Source organism: Sander lucioperca, chromosome 2 (assembly GCF_008315115.2).
Source record: "Sander lucioperca isolate FBNREF2018 chromosome 2, SLUC_FBN_1.2, whole genome shotgun sequence".
In the NCBI taxonomy this organism is placed as follows: Eukaryota; Metazoa; Chordata; class Actinopteri; order Perciformes; family Percidae; genus Sander; species Sander lucioperca.
The window spans coordinates 17,971,807-17,991,858 of NC_050174.1; the positions used below are offsets into that span (position 1 = coordinate 17,971,807).

The following is a 20,052-nucleotide window of genomic DNA, read 5'->3' on the forward strand; positions in this document are numbered from 1 at the left end:
CCATAATTTATACTTTTCCGAGTAACTAAGTAAAGTAAGGTCTAATGTGCATTTAGCCTACTTAATGAAATGGTACACCAAGATTTCTTCTTGCATCTTATACTGTTCTTTTTTGTCTTTGTGTCTACATTTAGAGAATTTGGCACATTTTCCCAGCCTTAAAGACGTCGGGTTGATGGAAGAACACATCCCCAAGTACACAGAAATCTTCAGCAATCTTGTGCTTGAGTTTGACAGCTGCTTTGTAGATTTCAGAGAAAATGCAACAGCCTTTCAGCTGTTTGCTCAACCCTTTTCTATTGATGTGGACACAGTCAGTGAGGAGCTTCAGATGGAACTGCTTGAACTTCAGTCTGATTCAGAACTCCAAAACAAGTTCAGAGATCTTCCCTTACAGGACTTTTACAGATGTGTTCCAGCAACCAGGTACGGCAAGATCTGCAAACATGCACAGGTGATGCTGTCCCTCTTTGGAAGTACCTACCTTTGTGAGCAGACTTTCAATCTAATGAATCTGAACAAGAGCAAACTGAGAAACTCACTGTCTGACTCTCACCTCCATGACATTCTCACTCTTTCAGTAAGTCAGCTGGAACCTGATATTGAGGGACTTTTGAAAAGCAAAGACAAGCTTCATGTCTCCCACTGATTTTCCAACTGATAAACGTAAACAGACTTTGTCAAACTTTGAATGTACAGTATGTGGCAGATGAACATGACAGTATATCCCCTCTGTATAGCAGTGGGAGTCGACAGGATAGGACACATGCAGATGCTTTTCTGTTTTAGCTCTGGCATGCAGTTTTAATACATCTTCAGCAATCATAGACAATTCTGAATATAGTTACTGAGCACTGTCAACATTTCTCTGCTTTTATGATACAAGTCTGCAACAGCTCATTAGAGTACTTATATTTGAATATGGTAATGGTAATACATACTAATGTAACAAGACCAATGCTGGATATAAACACTGACTGGAAGCTGTTGTTATTATAACGTAGATATGAAATCTCTGTCTATTTCTGACTATTTAAGGGCTGTTTTGGTTTGAGTTCACTTCACATTTGTCCTATCTCCAAATTGTAAAATACAATATTGTTCAAAATAGATCAGCATCAAGATTGATATTGAGATACTTGAGCTTTTCACCGAGGAGAAAAGGAAAATAGGGATACAGCAGGAAATGTTCGGCCTGCTGGTGTTTTTTGCTCGGTGAATCTCATGAGGATACAGACCATTTTTGCACAATAGTCACAATGTATGAAGTTTTGTTTTACAAATAAATTAATGATTTACAGTGGGTACGATGGTGACTGTGTATCTATGTCACAGGGGCATGTTCTGCCCTGAATTGTTGTAATGATTAATCAAAACTATTTGTATTAATAAATATTACTTATGAATATGTATTTCATTATTCCTTAATATGTGTTCAACTTCAAATTTATGATATGCAAATATGCAAAACATTTCAATTTAAAGGTCCACAACTTGAACGTTTACTTTTAGCCCGCGGCCCTCCACCCCGATTCACTTTTGGCCCTTAAAGGAGAAGAATTTGGTCACCCCTGCTCTAGAGCATCAGTGTGACTTGACTTGTGTATTTTCTCCTGTGAACACCAGAGGGCAGCATCTCATTAAGCAACTATTCATGTGTCCAAATATGAAGTTTGGTAGCACACATAAAGCCTTCCTTCTTAGAGAGTAGCCAGGCCCCACAATGTACAACGCAAGACATGACAGAAGGGAGAAAGAAAGATGAGCGAAAGTAAGAAAAAATGAAAGATGCATGTACCTTTTACTGTTGATACTTTTAGGAAATGATACTTAATGTACTTGTGATGAACTCCACAGCGCTGTGGAGGAAGGTAACGGACATCCGGCAGAAAAGAGTTACATCACGTCATGGATATAGACTACTGTTTATCTAATGAAATGTGGCACGATCCTGACAACAAAATGTCAGTGGGAGTTAACAGTAAACTGTAAACTGACATGTGTCAACATGTTCCAGGCTGACGTGTGCAAAACATTATGAACGGCTGTCACTACCCAATGTGAGTCGAGTGCAGATGTGAGTCGCGCATGCTCAGATTTAAACGATTTACGGCATGTAAACGTGTCATACTGAAATTTGTGAAATCCATAAAAAATCCATAAAATAATCAACTTTTCTCATTACAAACAATAACAGAAGATGGAAGTCATTTTAGAAACGTTTTAGCTATCTATGATTGTTTTATTGCTAACGTTAGCTCACAATGCCATTCAAGTGACAGGCTTTGTTGTGTTTGATCGCTAACTTGTAGCTAGCAGTGAACGAACTTCGTCATGTAGGTCCATTTTTACTGTATTGACATTACAGAAGTCTCTCGTTAGCATCTTGTAGACTACTTGTCACAAAGTGACGCATGTGCAACTCACATCTGCACTCGACTCACATCGGGTAGTGACAATGACCACTGACAGACAGCTGTGGAGTGACTCCTCACTCTCACTCTCAGTCTCCATAGATGTCTACTCTCTGCCCAGAATGATACAATGTTTGCCTATTGCGAAACCCAAATTTGCATCCAATATATCCACAAACTATGGTGGCCGTTTCCCCGGCCTGCCGTACCCAGCACAGCAGAGGAAAAGAGCAGAGACACGCAGAAGAACTCATGACTCCTCGCATAACTTCTGATAATGTGGGCCGTGTTGCAAATTAGTTTTGGGAATAGATATTACTTCACAGACACTCTTTGTTTCCACCCAGGCCTGGACTGCAACTCTCCATCTGGAGTAAATCAAATCCTCTCTGAGCCTCCGAAACAACCAAAAGGTGAAATAGGACATATCGAAACACAACGTAGATTTTTCTGAGATGAGCCAGTTAAACTTTACAATGACTGCTTTGAGCAATATCACACACACAGTGGCTGTGCTCATGTAATACGAGTGAACAGGAGTTTATCACAGTGCGTATTACTGTTCTAAGGACAAAGCAGGTCAAGGAAATGTGTTGTTAAGGATCTTATCAATATTGGCAGTGATAAAAACTGACTGCATGAGGAAATAAGCACTGAATCACAGTCCAAGTTGTGTGTTAATGCTTGATTTTTGATGGAGATTAAAACATTGGTACACTTATCTTAATTACACCGTGATAACAAAGTTTATATTCTGAATCTGTTCCAAATTCACTTTGATTAGAAATCACAGTTGCCTAATCATTTGCATGAAGCCGACAACAACACAAAGCCAGCTGCAATGACTCTGCAGTTTGGCCATTACCTGTCCCTAAATGACTCCCCTTGTTGTGGGCAGAGTGTGGCAGCAGATGTTTGTAGAGATCAGATGAAAAGTGCCGCTTTGGCGTTTGGTTTGGCAGAAAGATGTCAAGTCAAGTTTATTTATATAGCACATTTAAAACAACCAAAGTTGACCAAAGTACTGTACAAATTGAAAATGAATAAAAAAAATAAAATAATACAGTAAAACAGTACAATATCATCTCAAGATGCTACAAACCTCTAAGATCAACCAAAGGCCTTTGAGAACAAATATGTCTTGAGATGTGTTTTAAAACTGTCAATGGAGGGGGAACATCTGAGAGAAAGTGGGAGACTATTCCAAAGCTTTGGAGCTGCCACAGAAAAGGCACGATCTCCCTTACCCACTAACCTCGATCTAGGAACAGTTAAAAATAATTGATTCGCGGATCTAAGAGGCCTGGAATTGGAGTAGGGGCTGAGGAGTTCTGAAATATAGTGAGGAGCCTGACCACGAATGGCTTTAAAAACAAATAAAAGAATCTTAAAATCAATCCTGTATTTAATAGGTAGCCAATGCAGGGATGCCAGAATCGGTGTGATGCTTTCTCTTTTCCTTGTGCCAGTCAGAAGTCTCGCTGCAGCATTTTGCACCAGCTGTAGGCGAGACAAAGAGGAATGGCCAATACCCAGATACAGTGAGTTGCAATAATCAAGCCTGGAGGAGATTAATGCAATGGTGACAGTCTTCATGTCATCAGAAGACAGGATGGTCTTCAGTTTGGCAATATTCCGGAGTTGAAAAAAACAACTTTTCACCACGGAATTGATCTGTTTCTCAAAACGAAGTGATGAATCAAAGATGACACAGAGATTCCTTGCATGGACGTGAAGGTTAAGAGACAGCGGACCCAGGTGGCTAGCTATGCTTGCTGTGGTGATTGGGGGACCAAGAAGAATCACCTCTGTTTTAGAGTCATTCAGCTGTAAGTAGTTTTTGGCCATCCAGCATTTCACATCCTGGAGGCAGTTAAGAATGGATGTAATCGAGTTTGAATCCCCCAGATTTAACGGCAAATAGATTTGTGTATCATCGGCATAGCAGTGGAAAGAGACATTGTGTTGGCGGAATATATTGCCCATATACAGAGCAAATAAAATAGGTCCCAAAATGGAACCCTGAGGTACTCCACAAGTAATAGGGGCTGTGGAGGAGTAAAGGCTGCCAATGTTAACAGAGAAAGTCCTATCGGCTAAATAGGAGGCAAACCACTTGAGGGCAGTGCCTTGGATGCCAACCTGGTCCTCAAGACGATTTAATAAAATATTGTGATCCACTGTATCAAATGCTGCACTAAGGTCTAACAGAATTAGGATGGCACATTTACCACAGTCTAAAGCCAGTAGCAGGTCATTTGAAACTTTAAGAAGGGCAGATTCTGTACTGTGCCGAGCCCTGAACCCAGATTGAAATTTTTCCATGATGTTGTTATTATCTAAATGAGACAATAGCTGAGCATAAACAATTTTCTCCAATACTTTAGACAGGAAGGGAAGCTTGGAAATGGGACTGAAATTATTTAAATCTGATTTGTCGAGGTTCGGTTTTTTAATAAGAGGATGAACTATTGCATGTTTAAAAATAGATGGGACAGTTCCATTGGCAAGACTGCTGTTTATAATAAGGGAAATTGTGGGACCTACAGTGTCCAATACATCCTTTAAAAGGTGTGAGGGAACAATATCCAGAGGGTAGGTGGAGGATCTTGTATGAGCAATAGTGTCATAGACGAGCGACAGAGATACAGGCTGAAAGCTATTTAGGATGGCAGGGGGGGCAAGCATAAGACCAGGATCATAAATGGGCGGTGAGATATTTGAACGAATAAGATCTATTTATCTATTGTTAAGAAAAATGTTAGAAAATCCTCACAAATGGCTGTGGATGGTACAAGACAAGTGTTGTCAACAGGGGTGAGAACTGAATTTATTGTATGGAACAAGGCTTTGGGATTGTGGTGATTTTTGGAGATGATGTTGGCGAAAAATTTGGCCCTTGCTGCTTTGACCGATAACTGATAGTTAGTCAGACAGCCTTTCATTATCTCAAAAGAAACATGTAGCCTGTCCTTTTTCCATTTTCTCTCTGCTTTTCGACATAGTCGTCTCAGAGCACGAGTGTCGCTATTCAGCCAAGGCTGAGATTTGGCTCTAGGTTTCCTGATAGTCAGAGGGGCAATGGAGTCCAAAATATTTCCACAGATAGAATGAAACTCTGTGATTAATAGGTCTGTATTCAGCTGATGGGGTGGGGTTTTAGAACTGCTAGGTGAAAAGGAGGCTCTGAAGGCATCTGAGAAATAACTTGGAGTGGATGTATTTATAGATCGGCAGTAGTGAGCAGGAGTTTGATGATTGGCGATGATTTGAAACAAGGTGGAGAACCTGATACACTGATGGTCTGAGACACCCAAATCCTCCACATCCAGAGAATCAATGGATAGACCCAGTGTAAAGACTAAATCCAAAGTATGACCACGGTTGTGAGTAGGGCAGGTAACATGCTGAGTAAAGTTAAAAGAGTCCATAGTTCTGAGAAATTCAGCACTAGCATTGGAAGGAATGTCCACGTCAATATTGAAGTCCCCAGAGATTAAAATCTTATCATAGCCTAAAACCACCGAAGATAAAAATTCAGAAAATTCAGTTAAAAATAGAGAATTCTGTTTGGGAGGGCGGTAGACAATTACACAAAGGACAGGCTTTATACCACCTGTTTTAAACATAAAAACCTCAAAACTGGTATAAGCATTTGAACCAACAGGAGTGCACCGGTGGCATTTTTTAAAAATAACAGCAATACCTCCTCCACGGCCACTAAGCTTGGGTGAGCTAAAGAAGTCATAGTCAGGGGGACATACTTCTAAGAGCTGGCTATATTCACCAGACTCCAACCAGGTTTCAGTGAGGAACAAGAAATCTAGCATGGTGGAGGAGATAAACTCATTTAGAATAAAAGTCTTATTTGAGAGGGACCTCACATTTAGGAGGGCCAGTTTACACATAACCACTGGTAATGGGACAGTAGTGCATTTTATGTAAAGAAGATTGTTTTTATTAATCCTATTAATTGTGTAATGAGGGCAGGAGGCCCTATCTGTGACAACAGTCTGAATGGGGAGATGGACCGGTGGTAGTGTTAATGGCAAGGGAAGACAGTAGGGGGGACTAGTGCTGCAAACAGTGTCCTGAGGTGATGCCATAGAAGGAGAAAGGGATTCCAGGGTGTGTGTGTGTGTTGTGTAAATAGTCACTCGTGTGGTGAGGACCGCACAGCACGCTGGACATTAGCGGCTAGCACCTGTGAGCCCAGCCTGTTAAGATGAAGGCCGTCTCTCATAAAGAGAGAATATCGATCCCAAAAAAGATTAAAATTGTCAACGAAACCAACATTGTACCACATGCAGACTGCAGCCAGTTGTGAAGGCTAAAGATTCTGCTGAAGCGACCATCACCGCGGCCCAGTGTGGGAATGGGACCTGAGATAAAAACAGCTCTGCCACATTGTTTTAGAAGCTTAAAAAGTTGGCTAAAATCTTTTCTGGTCAGCTCCGACTGTTGGCGGACTGTATCGTTGGTGCCCAGGTGGACAATGATCCTTTTTATGGAAGTAGGGAGTGAAGGTAATAGATCCCTGAGTTTTTCCAGGATGGCAGTGACCGTGGCACCGGGGAGACAGTGTGTAGCTGCATTGAAGAAACGTACACTCCTGATAATGGAATCACCGACGATCAACGTTGTAGGGGGGAAAAGCGGATGAGGGGATGAAGACTGGGTGCTGACAGCCCCGTGGGTGGACCGAACAGAGAGTTGTAGTGGTGAAGAACGGGGCTGGGGACTTTTTGGAGGGTGTCCAGCAGCAGACTCGGGATGAGGGAGGCCGCCAGATCTTCTGACAGCATCCCTTATGAGCTGCCGGCGAGCGGAGGAAACCCCTCGCCGTTTCCGTTTGAGGTCAGTCAAGGCATCCGTCTGGTTGTCAGCTGCTGTGGGAGCCAGAGCCAGGTGGTCACCTGCCGTTGGCCCATCCACCTTAAGGGGGGCCGGAACCTGCACTGGAGCTGAAACCTAGAGGGGAGCCTGAGGAGGGGCGTCGTCGGCCAGCTGGTGAATCGAGGCCCGTGGAGGAGCCGGAGTCGGAGGATCATCAGTAGCCAGTAGTGCAAAGTGGTTCGAGAGGTGCAGGCTAGGTGGTGATGCCCTGCTCGCACCCGCTGTTTGCTTTGGATGACCACGGACCTACACTATAGACCACGACGACTGCGGTGTAGAGCAGGCCAGCTGAGGACAGGTGGAAGAATCCCAGTGAACCGTGTCCTGCAGGGCTGCTGTGAGAGACGCCAGCCGCTTGGATTGCCCGGCAGCTACGTCCATGAAGTTAGACAGGAGAGCCTCTTTATGCCGCAGCACGTCGGTGAGTTTTTGGATGCTTGTGTTTTTGCAGCTCAGACTTGTTGGCTCTAGTTGCGTGAATCAAGGGATGACATACAAAGGAGAAACTTTCAGACAACATATTTGATCCCTTCCTGTTCTTTGTAATGCGTTTCGGTCGACGCGCTTAGACCAGACTCAGAATCCACTGATCTCTTTCGTTTGTCACATTTCTTTTCCGTTATCATTTAAACTTCAAATTGATATGTTTTGTTCTTTTCCACAAGCAAATCATGACATGTCCTTACCAGATGGTGTACAAGGATTGACAGCAGAGCATAAAAAATAATATAAATAAAAAACAACTTCAATTCACAAGCTTAACTGTTCTGGGCGGTACTCAACGGTCGTGTGACAACAAACCAAAGGAACCCCAACTGAATGACAGCTTGGCTCTTATATACCAGCTGATGCAATTACTGCCTCAATCAGCTGATTGTCAAAAGGCTGTGAGGATACACCACCTACCAAGGTCAATTAACACAACTTGTTGGTTTATAATGAGTCTACTTAACTCTCAATATCAATTCATTTATGCACAATTCATCAAAATAAAAGCTAAATCTTCTGGCAGGCCTACGATCACACGGAGGACCTCTCTCTGCTTCTAAACAACTAAAAAGTAAATCTCTACACTGTATTGATCTGTAAATATTGAATATGACATACAAGGTGTAGTTTGATATCTTATATGACCCAGACGATTAATGCAATTTTCTTTGGGCAGTAGAGGTCTTCATGGGTCTACCCAGTGTTGTAGTCGAGTCACCAAAGTCAAGTCTTGAGTCCCCAGTGTTGGAGTCAGAGTCCAAGTGGAGTCACCATTACCAGCATTCTAGTCCAAGTCCGGGTCCTGACTTTGAGTCATCAAGGTTGAGTCTGAGTTGAATACAAGACTGCCTCCATTGCTTCACTCTGGCACCTTCAAAGAGCTGATATACAATAATCATATCTGCATTATGTCTTATGATTGTACTTGTCTTAACTTTTGTGAATTTTGTAATTGCTTGCAACAAAGACACACTTGGTTTTTAACAGTAACGGATGATGCAAAACATGAAATTGGCTTTGTCTACGTATAAAGTGAATGCTGAATTGATATTTTTTGCATGCGTGTACATCCTTATGCGTAAAATGACAATGCTGAACATTTGGGAATTGAGGTTTGAATGAAGGACTTCTGTTGCATGTCATCTGCCCACTCTTTCTCCCTATGTGTCCTGTCTTTATGCTCTGCTGTGTATATGATTCAATAAAGTAAAATGCAATAATGAATGCATGAAATTATGCAGCAATAATTAAATATTAACAGACATTCCTGTAGTCTTTCTAAAGACACATATTAAGGTGTGGGGTTTTAAATCACTGGTGTCAATATACATTTTCTTATCAGCAAATAAAATATGAGTCAAACTAAACTCTACAGTATTTGTTAGTCTGTTCAAAGTCTTCTACTGAGCAGTATGGTAGCTTGTGATGTGGCAAACTGCATCAGTTCAATTCTGTGTGCAGGCATGTTTAAGTGACTACGTGACTAGTAAATGCATTTCACAGTAACTTCAGATTCCAGGTTCTGGAGAAAAATAAACAATAGCTGCCTATTCTCAAGAAAGCTGGCACACTGGTGAGATGATTACACCTCTCAGCCTTCCTCTGCCAACTAGAGCACACGTTGCATTGAAACAAGATAAATCAACATAATGTATTGACACAATCTGATAACATTACTGCTTTTGGAAAGTCAGCGTACCGCTGTTATCACAGAATTCTGCTTTAATCAGGCCTCACACATTTTATAAATGTGTGAATTTGTCTTGTGACACTTAAAGGGGTGATAGAATGCAAAATCGAGATTACCTTGTCATAGTTGAATTACGACAGTTCGGTGGGTAAAATAGGCATACATAGAACCTCAAATTCCCATTGACATCCCTTTCCTATGCAAATCTCACAATTTCGAAACTGCTGCTGAAAACGGGTGAATCTCAACAAAGCTCATAGTTGACGTCAACTCTGTGGCTGTACCTCATTGGCTCTTGTCACGCCCCAAAATGTACATACACCACTGACCTGAGATCAGCTTAGTCTTCTGAATAGGTCGTGCAGATCTCAGAAATGTTATACATTGTTCGTCTGCTATTTCATTACTAAATTCACTTCTGAGACTTTTTTATGCGAGAAATCAACTATGTAAAGCTCAAATATGGGCCGTTTTAAGAAAATTGATGGCTAATTGCAAATTTGGTAAGATGGTGTCGGACTTCAGGAGCTCCACACAGTCTGACGAGAAAGGGCAGCCCGCGGCGCTCCATACCAAGGGCAAAGTCACCGTTTCTGGGTTACTGGACTACCAAATCCGCGGAGCTCTCCGTCATTTTGGAATTTTTTTAATTTGCAATTAGCCATGAATTTTCATAAACCGGCCCATATTTGAGCTTTACATAGTTGATTTCTCGCATAAAAAAGTCTCAGAAGTGAATTTAGTAATGAAATAGCAGACGAACAGTGTATAAAATTGCAGTGTCTGAAATATGAGACCTGCTTTCTCATCTCCACTGTGTGTGTATGTGCTTCGCTCAACCAATCAGTGCGCAGCTCATCTAAATATTCATGAGCATACCATATTTGGAAGAAAAGCTCTCGTTCCAAAATCGGCCATTCCACAGGGTAGCATTAGAGCCCATAGAATAGCACCCGGGCCATTTTCAACCCAACCAATGTTACACACCCTATTAGGAGACGTTAAGGAACAGTTTGAAATACCCTATATAATCATTCTATCACCCCTTTAAAACTAATAAACATATGTGCAGCATATCATTTAAAAAAACGTACGTCCATAAAAAAATAAATGGGATATTACTTTTTTGAAAAATATGGTTTCTTTTAGCGCAGCATGTAACAGATCTCAGTGATCGTTTTGTTGCATGTAACAGACCTCGGTAATCATTTTGTTAAAAGGTGATAGATGGGGAGAAGTTTCTGGCCCACCTTGTGTGATAAGTTATTAGCAGCATGTTGTGTGTGGCTTTCGGGGGTCTCACCTTTGTCTTCTGCCCTCCGATACCAACATCAAGATGGATTGCACCTAGTGCAGTGGAGAAGGCCTGCCCATATCTCTGCTTTCGTTGTATCCAGTGACCCCTGGTTATTCAAAATTGCCCCCCTGGCTGGGTTTTGGGAGACCAGACAGCGAAGACCCTTCTCCATTTCCTGGTTGAGCCTTTCCGTCTGTCCATTGGACTGAGGATGATATCCAGATGACAAGCTGACGGAGGCCCCAATCAGAGTACAGAACACCTTCCAGAACTGAGAGACAAACTGGTGGCCCCAATCCGACACCACATCAGCAGGAAATCCATGTAGCCTAAAAATATGAGAGAGCATAAGCTCTGCTGTCTCCTTGGCGGAGGGCAATTTCAGCAAAGGGATGAAATGCACCATTTTAGTAAATCTGTCCACAACGGTAAGAACAGTTGTGTTACCGTCAGAATGGGGTAGACCAGTGACAAAATCCAGAGAGATGACCGACCACGGACGCTTGGGAACTGGCAGAGGTTGTAGAAGACCCACGGACGCTTGGCGAGAAGTCTTGTTCCAAGTACAGACTGGACAGGCTGCGACATAATTCATGACCTCCGTCTTCATGGATGGCCACCAGAAGCGCTGTTTCACCACGAACATGGTCCTCTTGGATCCCAGGTGACAGGTGAGCAGGGATGTATGAGCCCAATGAATGACCTGGGAACGAATCTCAGGAGGAACAAAGAAACGATTTGGAGGACACCCCACAGGAACCTCTAAACCCTCCAATGCCTCTTTCACCTTCGCCTCCACCTCCCAACTAACAGCCCCTATAATACAGGTGTCAGGCAAAATGTTAGTAGGAGTCAAGGGAGACGGATAAGGATCAAACAGGCGAGACAAAGCATCAGGTTTAACATTCTTAGAGCCAGGACGATATGACAGGGTAGGGTTAAACCTGGTAAAGAATAATGCCCACCTCGCCTGGCGTGCATTCAGTCTCTTAGCTGAGCGTAGGTACCTCCAGGTGAGCTCCAGGTTCTTGTGATTTGTCCACACCAAAAAGGGCTGCTCTGCTCCCTCCAACCAGTGGCGCCACTCCTCCAGAGCCACTTTAACAGCTCCCTGTTTCCCACGTCGTAATTCCTTTCAGGACCCGATAGCTTGCGGGAAAGGTAGGCAAAGGGATGAAGTCTTCCATCCTCAGAGGAACGTTGAGACAGAACAGCACCAACACCCACGTCCGAAGTGTCCACCTCCACCACGAACTGGCGATGAAGATCCGACAGAACGAGCACAGGAGCAGTATTTATGCATGGGGTTTGGGGAAGCTGAAAGCAAAACAAGTGAAACAAATTAGGGGCGGGGATGGTAATCATACAGGCGGGAAAGCAGACAAAGCGAGGAAGGGCAAGAGACCTGAAATGAGATAGACTGTTATATCAAAATATAACAGGAAAAGCAAACAAATAAACAAAGCACAAAATAAAAGCAGGAGCTGAACATGACAAAAATACGTTCACAGTTACAACAACACTATGATAAAATGTAACAGGTCATTAGACCTCCAAAATCAACATCCCTGTTTCCATAGCCTACCTGTCACTCTCTTGTCATGCCTCTGGTATGTTTTTAGGTGAAGGCAGGGCTTAATTTGAGCCGGAACACGCCGGAACATGTTCCGGCACCTCCGACGTTGGATCCGGAACCTTTTTTATTGGATCCGGCACCTCCTGTGTCACTATGAAAAATTAGTCGCCTAAATGAAAAAAATAAACTAGTGTTCAATGTTGTTATCTGTCTTGTTAGTCTTGATTCCCCATTGGAGTTCCACAAAAGTCTTGTGTTTGCATTTTCAATGCGTTTTGAGGTGAATTTTCAGGGTAAGACAGAGGGGGGAGAGGGACGGAGGGAGGGGAGACAGAGGGGAAAGAGGGACGGAGGGAGGGAATCGGCACTTCAACAGCGCAGCGCTGCACTCCAAGTGACACAAGCGCTTGTGCTGGTTGAGGATAAAAATGTCAAAAAGACAACAAAGTTTGCTTAACTTTTTCAAATACGCTGGCCAGTCGGATCCCAAACATGCAAAAATCGTTTCTGCCGATCAAGAATGTGGAGACCACGGTGGGTTTTATGTTTTAAACGATCGTTGCAGTGTATTTTTAATTTTTTTTTACATTTCGCACCGATGCAGTGCACGTTCTGAAATAAAAATAAACATTGCCCTGATGTACACAGCGTTGTTTAGGCTTTTTTAGTCAGAGTCAGAGAAGCATACGTAGGCAGGTGTAATTTTTGTTTTGGTTCCGTTACCTCCAACCCCCGTTTTGAGTCGCCGGATCCACCCCCCCTCTGCGCTCCGGGACCTCCCACTTTACAAATTAAGCACTGGGTGAAGGGAAGGGATCCCCAACACATTGCTGACCTTCCTCAGTGCAGCATATCCCATCCCTAATTCATGGGCCAAAAGCACCATGTGGACATTCACGTCAAAAGCGACATCACCTCTCGTCTCGCTTTGCAGCCGTGTGGATGTGTAGACTCTTCGCCTATACGCACTCTCTCCTTTGCAATTACTGCACTCTAGAAGCAGACTGCTACAAAACCCATGGCTCTCTGGATCAATGTTCATAAATAGACCCGATGCAGCACAATTAGGGCACAAGCGATCATGTATCAATTCATTGAGACGTGCGACATGCATAATCAGCCACTGCTGTGTCGCACAGTCAGTGGCACTGTCATTAACTCACCCCCCCCCCTGGTTTCCCAACAACAGCTTACAGTCAGATGTGCTGCTTCCTGATGGTTTTTCAGCTAATCCAGTAGATTGCTTTCCCTTTTCACATCTTGCAAAGCGCAATTGCTGCTTTCTTTTCCTTGAAAGTTGCGGTGTTAAGGGCATTTTCGGAGGTCCCGCGGTAAGCTAAACTCGGAAGTGTCAGAGTACACCACGTGATGCGTCTGAGTGAATCACGTTAGCAGAGACCAGCAGTAGCCAATTAGATTTCGTCATCAGCTTTAAATCCCCCTTTGGACATTCACGAATGGTTACTGATAGAAAGGACATGCCCTTATTTGGGTTACATAGCGTTGTGCAGAAGACTCAGAGCTTTACGATACCGGTCATGACAGACTTCAGTAAACAGACGGAACTCGACATGTCGCGTTGCAATGCTAACTTCTTGGTAAATTCGGGAGAAACTTACTTACTTACTTACTTAAATGTAATGAAATAAACATCTTAATGTATATTTTCAACGTTTTCTTTATAGCGGCTTGAAAGAACACATATTGAAGGAGTAAACTAGCCCAAAATCCCAAAATTGACCACTGCATGAAAAATCTATGTTTTTACCTGCCGTGTCTCGCCTTAATCGGCAAGAGAGGAAGATCAGGAAACCTGGATAGATTTTACCAACCTTCTTGGAAAGGAGGATGGCCAGGCACAGGGGGAAGGCTACTACGTTTTGGGACTGATTGGTGGGATTGCCGAAGTACACACAGTGATACGGTCTTTGGTGTTTTTTGCCCCCAACGGCTCCTTCCAAGCAGCACGGCAATGGTTATGTTTAGGGTTAAGGTTAGCTGCCTGGAAGGCACCGTTGGAGGCAAAAAAAAAACATTGAGCCGGTGATACACTGGTAAGAGTCAATGAGGTTTAACCATGTATCAGCTAATTTAAATAGCTCACGTTACTGTATTGTGTCAACAGTTAAATTCATTTAATATTGTATGTGGCGTTTTCTTAATGTTCCACCAAAACAAGTTCCTTCCTGAGACAATTTATCAGAGCCACCAGAGAGTTTTTGTCTCCTAACGCAGACATGGTTTTTCTCGAAGGTAGCCCATTTACCAGGTACCTTCGTATGTCTGACTGATTCCACATACGTCTTATTGAATGCCAAGGAACATCACTGATGTGTCAGAAGAATCGGAAGATGTTTTTCACTCATAACAAATTAATCGTTACATGCAAAGAGACAATATGCAAAATCCACGGTAAAAACAAAAGAATACATACAACTGAAATATGTGGTAAACTAGAAGTCAAACCCCACATAAAATGTACTTTGTTTGATGCACTTTTCCTTGGCCCCTGATTGGCTGCTTGCAGCTTCATTTTGGTTTCTAACCTGTGATTGGTTGGCTCTCTGTGCCTTCTTTCCTCAAACTGGCTAGTTAACAGATGACATGTGTTTAAGGGGAGGGGACTACACAGACTTTATAATATATAAAAATGAAATGACAAACTATTCAACAACAAGACATCACCAGCAACAAGACATCAGATCAACTGCTTTAAAAAGACAAAGATGTCGGGCACTCTTCCTGGTAAGTTTATTTCATTTACAGAACTCTTACTCAGTATAGTGTTTGATAAACCAGCAAAGAAACAACTTATTCTCTTATTATTACTGTTTTCAACCAGACCTCAATCAAAACATTATAGCCTCCATGTTTTATTTTTTGTTGTACTTTATGTTGTATTAACTTTGTTGTATTAACTTTATGTCTCTGTAGTTTTACAGTCTTTACAGACATTGTTTCTTGTATGACACATTCACATTTTGCAGCATTTCATTTGCCATTAGTGCATTGTGTTGTATTACATTTTTAAAACATTTGTTTACATTTTTATTTTACTTAATGACTTTCATATTTAACAACTTTAACAATTTAACAATTGTTCAAAAAAAAATATATATCATATATAAATAAATATATAAGAATATATATAAATATGTTTTTTGTTTACTGTGATTAAGCTTTTCAGGCAAATGTGCATTGATAATGAAAAATAACTTTGCTAAATCATTACTTATATGATCATTCCTAATTTAAACATTGCCATTTATCAGCTTTCGTTTTTTAACAACACGTTTTTGATGGCTTGATTAATTATCCCTGAGTGAATTTACTTGATGATTCAGTACGGAAGCCGAGAACGGCTGTGCTCGCAATTATTTTTCTCGCTTTCTACAATTCATGAGTTAATTATCTTGTAATCTCGAGATAACAAAGCTTTGTTATCTCGAGATTACAAGATAATTAAGTTATCACGAGAAAACAAAAGATTGTTTCCATTAGTACTTATAATGTTAATCAGAGATCAGACGTTTAAACGGCCCAGATCGAGGTGACGGGATTTTTGAAGTTAGCGGAAGGATACACGTGTTACCAAGTCCGGTTTTCAAAATAAGGTGTTAACAAAGGGTATATACAGTGCTAAGCATAAGTGAATACACCCATGCTAAAATTTAATAAAAAAGAGGAATAAAAAAAATCATCTTTTGGAAATTGATCTTAATGTCTTATTTTTTTTTTAAATGAGGAAAAATCCAACCTTTAAGGACACCAATTTTCTTTGTGAATGAATAATGTATCATAAATAAATAAATGTTCTTCCTTAAAATACAGGGGGCATAAGTCAGTACATCCCTATGTTAAATTCCCATAGAGGCAGGCAGATTTTTATTTTTATTTAAAATATATATTATATATATTTTGTTATTTACCTAGAGATTGACATGGTTTTATTTCAGTAAGCCTAATAGCTGGTTTGATTTACATTGAGAGATGATCGTATGGAAAGTAACCCATGCCAATCTCTAGGTATGGTGAAGGGGATGTGATGATGTGGGGCTATTTTAATTCCAAAGGCCAAGGGAACTTTATCAGGATGCATAGTATCCTGGATCCATGAAATAATTGGCCTTTAAAAATAAACATCTTCCTGCCTCTATGGGGATTTAACATAGGGGTGAACTGACTTATGCCCCCTGTATTTTAAGGAAGAACATTTATTTATTTACAATACATTATTCATTCACAAAGGCAATTGGTGTCCTTAAAGGTTGGATTTTTCCTCATTTTTTTAATTAAGGAAGTAAGATTTCAAAAGATGATTTTTTATTCCTCTTTTTAGTCAAGTTTAGCATGGGTGTATTCACTAATGCTTAGCACTGTATATATAAAATACAGAGAAATAGGATGTTTCGGGACACATACTGAAAGAAAGATAGTCTCAGTTGGATGGATAAAAAAATATAAATTGAGACACAAACATTTACTGTTCTTGGATCCTTACCAAAAGTGGGTTGAGCTGAGGGTTTATCCTCTGGTCAGTGGCCATTTTAGGACATGTTACAGCCGGCTACATTGCACGTGTAACGTATGCGGAGCAGATGTTCCAACACTACGCTTCCACTATAATCAATGAACTGGAGACACCGGACAAGAGCAGCGTAGTGGTGCGTAAGCTCCGCGGAGATCAGCTCTACCAGTGAGATGTGAGAAATGGATCATAGTGTCTGTCTTTTAAATTAAACTACCGATATACAGAAAAACAACGAATGAGCTTATTGCCATTGAGTTTGTTTTTATTTCTTCTTTCCGTCTCCTGCGTCAGTAGTAGTACAGTAGATTTCACAGCGCTGTGCTGGATCCAAAAACTGAACAAAAATCTCAAAGGGAAAGCTCTCCGTCTCGCTGTGACTCACACAATCCTACACCGTGTGGCGCTGCAGGTGTAGCTTGTTAACAGATACATTACGCAGCACATAGCAAACGGTCCGCATACACATTCAATGTAGCCAAAGCGTAAGACTCAGCTTTAGGTAACAGTGGATAATCTTAAGATTTGGAACAGTTGGAACACTGAGTTGAAAACAGCGGCGGTCGACTAGCTGTGGGTCCAGATACACGTTTTTAATATTTTTCCATAAAATGCAATAAAATAATTCAGACAGAAAAATAGCTTTGTTATATGAACTGCAAGTGCTGAAATATTTCTGCATTACAAGCCCCCTCAGGTCTGTTAGATTGTGACAGAACTTTTTGTGGTTTGAAACAATCAAAAGAAGTCTTTAAATATTAATGTTTAAAAATGTTTAAATTCTCCAACAGAGTCGATTGAGCCAAAACTGATGATTATGCTCGTTGGATTGACTAGAGATGGGAGGACTTCAGTCATGAACACCCTTCTGGGAATAGATCAAAAACATGGACCTAGCCCTTCCTCACAGACAACAGAGTGCAAGATGGCGACAGTACAGCGTGGTGACCAAGAACTGGTTATTATCGATACTCCGGGTGTGCTGAACAACAAGAAATCAGAAGAAGAGGTGAAGAAAGACATCGCGGAAAGCATCACAAATGCTGCTCTTGATGGTGGTCCTCATGTCTTCCTGTTGGTGATGCGGGCAAAGCATTTTTCAGAGAAAGACAAAGATGCAGTGGAAATCATTCAGCAGATCTTTGGTGATGAGTTCAAAGACTACACTTTGGTCTTGTTCACTCGTGGAGGTAGACATGTACCTACATACAAAGAAGTGATGGAAGTTGACTTCCTTAAGAAGTTCATTCATGGAGATCATTCTTTTCATTCTTTTGAAAATAATGCATGCAAGAATGTGAAGGGTGAAGAAAAGGAAAAGCAAGTATCTGATCTAGTGGAGAAGATCAACAAAATGGTTGTGAAAAACAGGAAGCGAAACGCTGCGCGATACACCAGTAAAATGTTGGAAAGGGCACAGGAAATCCAAAAGGAAATGGAGATGTCAGAACCTAATGACACAAAGGCAGATATTGTGTGTAAAACAGTTGAGAAGTTTGTTACTGGGGTGGTGGGCGAGCCATGGGTAGGTTTAGTGTTCGGGATTGTCAAATCTGCCATGGAAAAAGTTGATAAATATGCCTAAAAAATAAGCAGAAGATTCACCAGAATTTGAAAAGTTATGAAACAGAGAAATCAAAACAGTAAAAAAGTGTATAAGGTGAATGAATCTATTTTTTTATTTAGCTTTTTTACAATGAGTGAATGAATAGTGTTTTACTCTATGATCTGAACTATTGCTGAATAATTGCTTGGTTTTCCCAATAAATCATGAGTTATAGCCTAATAAGGTTAATAACAATTAAAAGTAAAGGTACTTGTGTGAAGAAAAAGCAGAAGTGCCGGTACTCAGGTACTGAGTATGTTTGTTACGCAACTTCAGTAATGTACATAATTAAAAGCCTGGCATTACCTTAAATTCTTGAAGAAATTTGTTTTTCTTGCATGCAACAAAGAATCCAAAAACAGAGATTTTTTGATTAATTGTTGATTACTTTGTTTTCGTTCCCCGTGGAGGCATGTGTGTTTGATACAAATTGTAGTTAGGGGAGAAACCTGAGTACAAGTGTCCTAGACAGTGTTGGGCAAGTTACTTCCAAAATGTAATATATTATAGATTACTAGTTACTGTCATTTGAGAGTAATTAGTTATATTACAATATTACTGTCTCTGAATTGTAATGCGTTACACTACTTTTGCATTACTTTTGAGTTACTTTCACCAAAATAACAGGGGAAGTTTGATTTGGCAGCTAGCTTGTGAATTTCACCACGGGATCAATAAAGTCTCGTCTTTATCCACTTTAATATATCATAGATTATTCATATTTTGTATAATTAATATAAATATGCAAAGTAACTAAAGCTATACAAAATAGATAAGTAAAACATATAATAGGCAAGTAGGAGAAAATGAAAATACTCAATTAAAAGTACGGCATTGTTGTAAAATGTTTGTTTATAGCACTTCAATAAGAAATTCATGTTTAGGTTAAAACACTCTAAAGGAAATGTTCAATTATAGTGTGATTAAAACTCACTATTAACATTATTTACAGTACTTGATTTACAGCTGATTTGTGAAAAGGTAGCCTACACAACCTTATTTAACAGTAATTTAGTTTCACTGCGAACCGTCACAGGAAGTGCTTTTATTTTGAAGTAGGCTACACGGAAGTTGTCTGTTGTGCAATGATATTTACGTGTAGCAAGCCTCAACATTAATTCCTGACATGTTTATATCTGTCAGCCGCTGACGTACCGTCACCTGTTGGGACATACATGCTGTCCGTACCGTCTCTGGTTCTAGTTCTGACCACGGGAACAGAAACAGGACAGCTCACTTCAACGCAGCGTAATAACTCCTGAAAATAATATCCATCTCGCAAATGTATCTGTCTCTGCAGTCATCTCAACCATCGAATACAGCGACAGGAAAATAATACGGCTTTTTTTTTCCTGTGAAGAAATGTGTCGCTGTGTTGGTGAATTCTTAAAAAAACAACAACAACAACATTAAACTCTCTGGTTGTTTGCATTTCTTTAAACCAATCACAATGGTCTTAGGCGGCGCTAAGCTCCGGACGCAGCGACGGTGGCTCTGCTAAATAGTCTCAGGAAGAAACTTGTTTTGGTGGAACATTTGCTACCTGCAAAAGAAAA

The 20,052-nt window shown here is 41.0% G+C and overlaps 2 protein-coding genes across 2 annotated transcripts in view; both read left to right on the top strand.

The window, feature by feature from the left end:
* LOC116048195 (GTPase IMAP family member 4-like) overlaps positions 1-8,896 on the top strand; it is a 56,788-nt gene extending 47,892 nt beyond the window's left edge. The window contains exon 3 of the transcript XR_004895660.1: positions 8,792-8,896. The gene's annotated coding sequence lies outside the window, so the exon portion shown is untranslated. The remainder of the gene's footprint in view (positions 1-8,791) is intronic.
* Positions 8,897-15,006: 6,110 nt separating this feature from the next.
* LOC116048190 (GTPase IMAP family member 7-like) lies at positions 15,007-18,698 on the top strand. Its single transcript, XM_031297169.2, has 2 exons — positions 15,007-15,107; positions 17,682-18,698. The coding sequence occupies exons 1-2, from the start codon at positions 15,089-15,091 to the stop codon at positions 18,473-18,475; spliced, it is 813 nt and encodes a 270-aa protein (XP_031153029.1). The 5' UTR covers positions 15,007-15,088; the 3' UTR covers positions 18,476-18,698.
* The last annotated feature ends 1,354 nt before the right edge of the window (positions 18,699-20,052 follow it).